At 40.2% G+C, this 5,303-nt stretch overlaps 1 protein-coding gene across 1 annotated transcript in view; it reads left to right on the forward strand.

Annotated features, from left to right (window-relative positions):
• Positions 1-4,568, forward strand: part of LOC105360416 (homeobox protein Nkx-6.1) — a 40,226-nt gene extending 35,658 nt beyond the window's left edge. The window contains exons 4-5 of the mRNA XM_011497311.1: positions 2,816-3,199; positions 4,134-4,568. Of these exons, the coding sequence (XP_011495613.1) occupies positions 2,816-3,199; positions 4,134-4,310 (561 nt within the window). The 3' untranslated portion in view covers positions 4,311-4,568. The remainder of the gene's footprint in view (positions 1-2,815; positions 3,200-4,133) is intronic.
• The last annotated feature ends 735 nt before the right edge of the window (positions 4,569-5,303 follow it).

Consider the following 5,303-nt stretch of genomic DNA (forward strand, 5'->3'; position numbering starts at 1 on the left):
CTCTCTCTCTCTCTCTCTCTCACGATCTTTTAAAATCCTTCAAAGTGAAACTTAAACTTTCTTCGGCGATCGTTACGACAGACAAAAAGATTAAGATAATTTCTACCGTACTTGTTATTCGGCTTGCAGTCGATTTGAAGAATTGACCGCGCGTTCGGGGGCCACTATTGAGAGCGAAATGGATTATTAGAAGTGAAAGCGCACTTTACTAATCCGTTTATAATTGGCGAGAAGAAAAATTGAATTTCACTGTATTATGATATTTTTATAATTGAGATTACTCGCCGTCGGCAATATTATTTCGCACATAATTCTCGTCGCGCATAATTCAGTAACAGAAAGAGCTTATCTTACATTATATCATTCGCTCGTATCCTCGTTTAATGATTCGGGAATAAAAATCATTTTAATGTTATTTCAATTAATATCAATTATATTTCATTCGTAAAAAATGCGTTAGTTTACATTAAAAAAAAATAAAAAAAAATTCACGCATTCGCGCTGTAATTTATATATTTTATTTGTAATACATACTGTCCTTTGCAACTGTGTTTACCCGAGTCCTGTATATACTGCCATCTTGTCAGTTCATGTTTTCATAAGTAATTTTTAAATTTTGTTTACAAATGCTGCGAATGGAAACATTTTCGCGTAAATAAATCTCAAATATTATTCGCTTTTTAGAATTGTAAACAAGTGTCCTTTATCTTAATCAATATTGACGTCGTTTTAAATGTCAAAATACTCTCTAATGTTACCGTGGAGCACCCAAATTCCTAAAATATTGTTCTATTTTCACTTTATTCTTATTATTTTCTTCATTCTTTGTCTTTCTCTTCTCCCGGAGTGAAAATAATCACGTAACGTAATCTTTCCTCTTTCCTCTATTCACTCTCCATGCAGGACTGCTGCAACAAAGTGCACCCGACGTAACAAAGCGTATTCGCAAATAAATAAGTGGTCAATTAGATAAAGATATTTTTAATGTGAAACTGGATAATTGAATCTTAAATCGACTTTATCGATAATGCTCCTATCGTAATAATTTATTTGATTTTATCTGACATGTTGAGAAATGATTGATTAAATAAATGAAAAACTTTCTTTTAATTCACATTCGTAAACTTTTCAAAAATAACCTCTTATTAGTTATTACAAAACAAAAAGCAAAAAAAAAAAATAAATAAATAAATAAATAAATAAAGCAACTGTACTAATAAATAAATTATAATTAATCAATATTTATTGAAATATTTATTCAAACAATATTTTTCACTAATATTATCGTAAATTTTGAATTTCAAGAATTAAAAATACCCAGTTTTCAATAATGACATATTTACATACAAAATCCAAACAATGATAATTCATTGAAAATATCCTGTACAAAAAAAAAAACAAAACAAAACAAAACAAAAAAAATGATAAAATTAAATCTTGTAAATGCATCTTCGTTAAATTACAAAATTATCTTTATCGTACAATTGGCGTAATAATTTTAAAACAATACATCGATCAATTTAACATAATTTTTCATTTTTCTATGTAAATAAACAAAAGTAATAATGAACTTTAAAAGATCAAATCTGTATAACCACTAGCCAGATAAAATTATTTTAATTAAATGTACAAAACATAGCTATTAAATGTATTAAACATATAACGAGAAGCTTCTGAAAAGTTAATAAATTAAATTATTTGCACGACAAAAGTAATAATAACAACAACAACAACAACAACAACAACAATAATAATAATAATAATAATAATAATAATAATAATATATTGAGAGTTTAATTGCTTCAATTTAACGCCACTTTAAATACATAAAAGTAACATTGTACAAGAGTTAATTTATTTCCCATGGACAAGATAAGTGAAAAATATTAATGAAATAGACATTTTAGTTGTATAATCGTCATGCTGATTATACAAATATAAGATAAATTTACACTCTGTCAAACATTTTTTTTTCTTCAAACCAAATTAAAATGTCAAATATTTAAAATAAAATTGAGAATAAACATGGAGACAATTAAAATAGCAGAAAGCTCATTAATTTTTATTTTCTACTGGGCTAGGTCGGAAAATAGTAATATTATTAGTAATAACACTAATAAAATAAATACTAATAACAATAAAAAGAAAAACAACGACGACTATGACGACAACGATGTGCAGAGTGTAAATTTTCTATTTAAACCTGCAAATCCTTCAACTTACCCGTTATAATTTATTATAGCATATAATAGAGAAACGAGCCTATAAAACCTTACAAAATAAAAACATACGCGCGCATATATATTAGTTTAGCTTTTCATTTATTCGTATAAATAAAAGGGAATATAAATCATTGTAATACTTTCGAGTAGTCAACGACGGTGTTACATATTTCTCATACAGTTATTAAATGAGGCGCGGGCGAAAAGGTCGAAAAATGCCAGAGCCCCATAAATAAATTTGTGTTTTACATAAATTCAAGTATTTTTTAATTACGGTCGTCGGTTGACGTACGCTTGTTAGAGGGCGACTCGGGAGGGGCGGGTGGGGCTCGAGAGCGAAAAATGCGCCAGCCTCGAGGGAATACAATTTGTAGGGCGAATTCGATAAAGCAGTCGAGTGATTCGGTGGCTGCTGCTTAACTACGGAATTAGAAATCAATGAAGTAAAGCCGACTATTAGGCGATTAAAATGCCGCCGAAGCAGCCGTTTAGGAAGGTAGCAGCGCGTCCGCTCTCCTTACTTCCCGTAATGAAATTTCTTCCACGCTCGGCCCGGCTAATAATGGGAAAGACGCGATCTCGCATCTGCGTAGGTGAAGATCTGGTTCCAGAATCGGCGCACCAAGTGGAAGAAGCAGGACAACATAAGTAACGCTGAGGCGGCCGAGCACAAGAACCAGAACAATCCCAAGTCCGGGGCTCAGGGGAGACTCGGTTCGAAGCAGCCGTCCAAGGACACGGAGGGCAGCTCGGACTCGAACAACTCGCTGCTGGTGAGCGACGGGAACTCGGTGCCGGACAGCAACAGCAGCCGCACCGTCGCGACGCCCGAATCCCCGGCGCCGCCGCGACCCGACAAGCAACAGCAGCAGACTCCCGGAGAGCACGACCGGAAGATCGCCTCCCGGGATCTCGTTGCCGGCAAGGGACAGTCGCGAATACTCGCCGTCAAGGAGCCGTCGGACGACGATCTCGAGGTGAGCCTAACTTTTACATTTTCGTGCGAGCCCCCCAGCTCTATTTAACTCGAACCCTTCCACTGCTACTGCTACTACTACTGCTACTGCTACTGCTACTGCTACTGCTACTGCTACTGCTACTGCTACTGCTACTGCTACTGCTACTGCTACTGCTACTGCTACTGCTACTGCTACTGCTACTGCTACTGCTACTGCTACTGCTACTGCTACTGCTACTGCTACTGCTACTGCTACTGCTACTGCTACTGCTACTGCTACTGCTACTGCTACTGCTACTGCTACTGCTACTGCTACTGCTACTGCTACTGCTACTGCTACTGCTACTGCTACTGCTACTGCTACTGCTACTGCTACTGCTACTGCTACTGCTACTACTACCACTACTACTACTACTACCGCTGTTGCTACTTGATGGTAGCGATACTCTACGGGAACTGCAACTATCTTGGCCATTAATTAATTTCGCGGGAACGAGTATTAGATTGGTTGGGGCGGAAAAGTGTGGTGAAGAGGGTTTGAACACGGTGCGTAGACATCTGACTCGATAGAGTTACGCCATAATACACTCGCCGCGCTTACTTCGATCGTCACGTTGGTCAAAAATTTGGGATTCGAGCAGCAAATTCTCGCGGTCCGTGCCTTTAAACTTTCCAAGTAAAGCGTCGAATAAAAGAAAGCGGTGGCCGAGCCGATTAAAAGAAAGTGGCCGGCCTTTTGTAGGTTGTTTCTTATTGTCTTCTTCTTACGACTCGCCGCTCGGTAAAAGCGCGAACGGGGCTGCGAGCGAAGGAGGAGTCAACGGGGCCGCGAGGCGTGACTCCGTGCTTTCGTATAGCCGTGTCGGCTTCGGCGGCCGTCTAAGGGGGACGTCCCGCGACGCCCGCGCTACTTCCTCGATCACGAGAGCAATGCGTTTTTGGGCTAATTCCAGGCGAGCAGCAGTCCGGACGGCGGGGAAACGTCCTCGGTGAACAACAACGGCAAGCAGTCGTCGCCCACGGCGCCCCCCTCCACGGACAGCGAGCGCCCAGAGGACGAGGACGACGAGGACGAAGACGAGGCCGCGACGAGCCGAGCGACCGCGAGCCCCGAGCCGCCCAACAGCTAACCAGCGGGTACGGCCCCGGCCCGGTACACCCGCGGCTACTCGACCGCGGCCTCGTGACCGCGCGCCCGAACTTTTCCGCATACGTAGCGTGCACGCGCATACGTGCACGTGCGTTTAAAAAGCGTCCTTCCAGGATTAGCGCGGGAGGAGGGACGAGCGCGAGTCCCGCGACTGTGATTTTAACCTATTTCCTGCCTCATCGCGAGATAGTGTGAGCGAGCGTGACACAGTGAGTGTGAATGACAGAGAGGACGAAAGAACGCGACTCGCTTTTTATCTATCTATCTATCTACATGTGTATATTTATATGTATGTATGCACGCATGTACGTGTGCATGTATATACATATACATATATATATATATATATATATATATACACACACACACGCATATGGTGCCATGCAAAAGGGCTCGTCGGATTTGTGCGGAATGACGGGGGACCTCGTGTCGAGGACACGGGCTCGCCCACCGGCAACGAACCTGCTCTTACTTCTTCAACCTCGATTATCCTCACATTGTCCCTAATCTCGCGACCCTTTTGCGCCTCGCTTCCTGTACTCGCGTCTGCCGAGTTCGCGAGAATAATGCTTCCAGGGAACGTGGCTGCAACGCCTGGATACTAGTATTTTGTATAAATGTTCGATTCGTTCCCATTACTTTATACGCCAGCCATCTATCCATTATTTCATCTTTTATTCTTCCTTTATTCCTTCCTTCCTTCCTTCCTTCCTTCCTTCCTTCCTTCCTTCCTTCCTTCCTTCCTTCCTTCCTTCCTTCCTTCCTTCCTTCCTTCCTTCCTTCCTTCCTTCCTTCCTTCCTTCCTTCCTTCCTTCCTTCCCCACTTCCTTCTCTCAGTCTTTCCTTCAACCCTTTTTTTATTTCTTTTATTTCCATTATTATTATTATTATTATTATTATTATTATTATTATTTTTTTTTTAATTATTTTATCTTTTTTTTATTTTTCGTTTGTGACGAGAATCGCTAAGGTA

Source organism: Ceratosolen solmsi, unplaced genomic scaffold, assembly GCF_000503995.2.
Source record: "Ceratosolen solmsi marchali unplaced genomic scaffold, CerSol_1.0 scaffold13, whole genome shotgun sequence".
NCBI classification, from domain to species: Eukaryota; Metazoa; Arthropoda; class Insecta; order Hymenoptera; family Agaonidae; genus Ceratosolen; species Ceratosolen solmsi.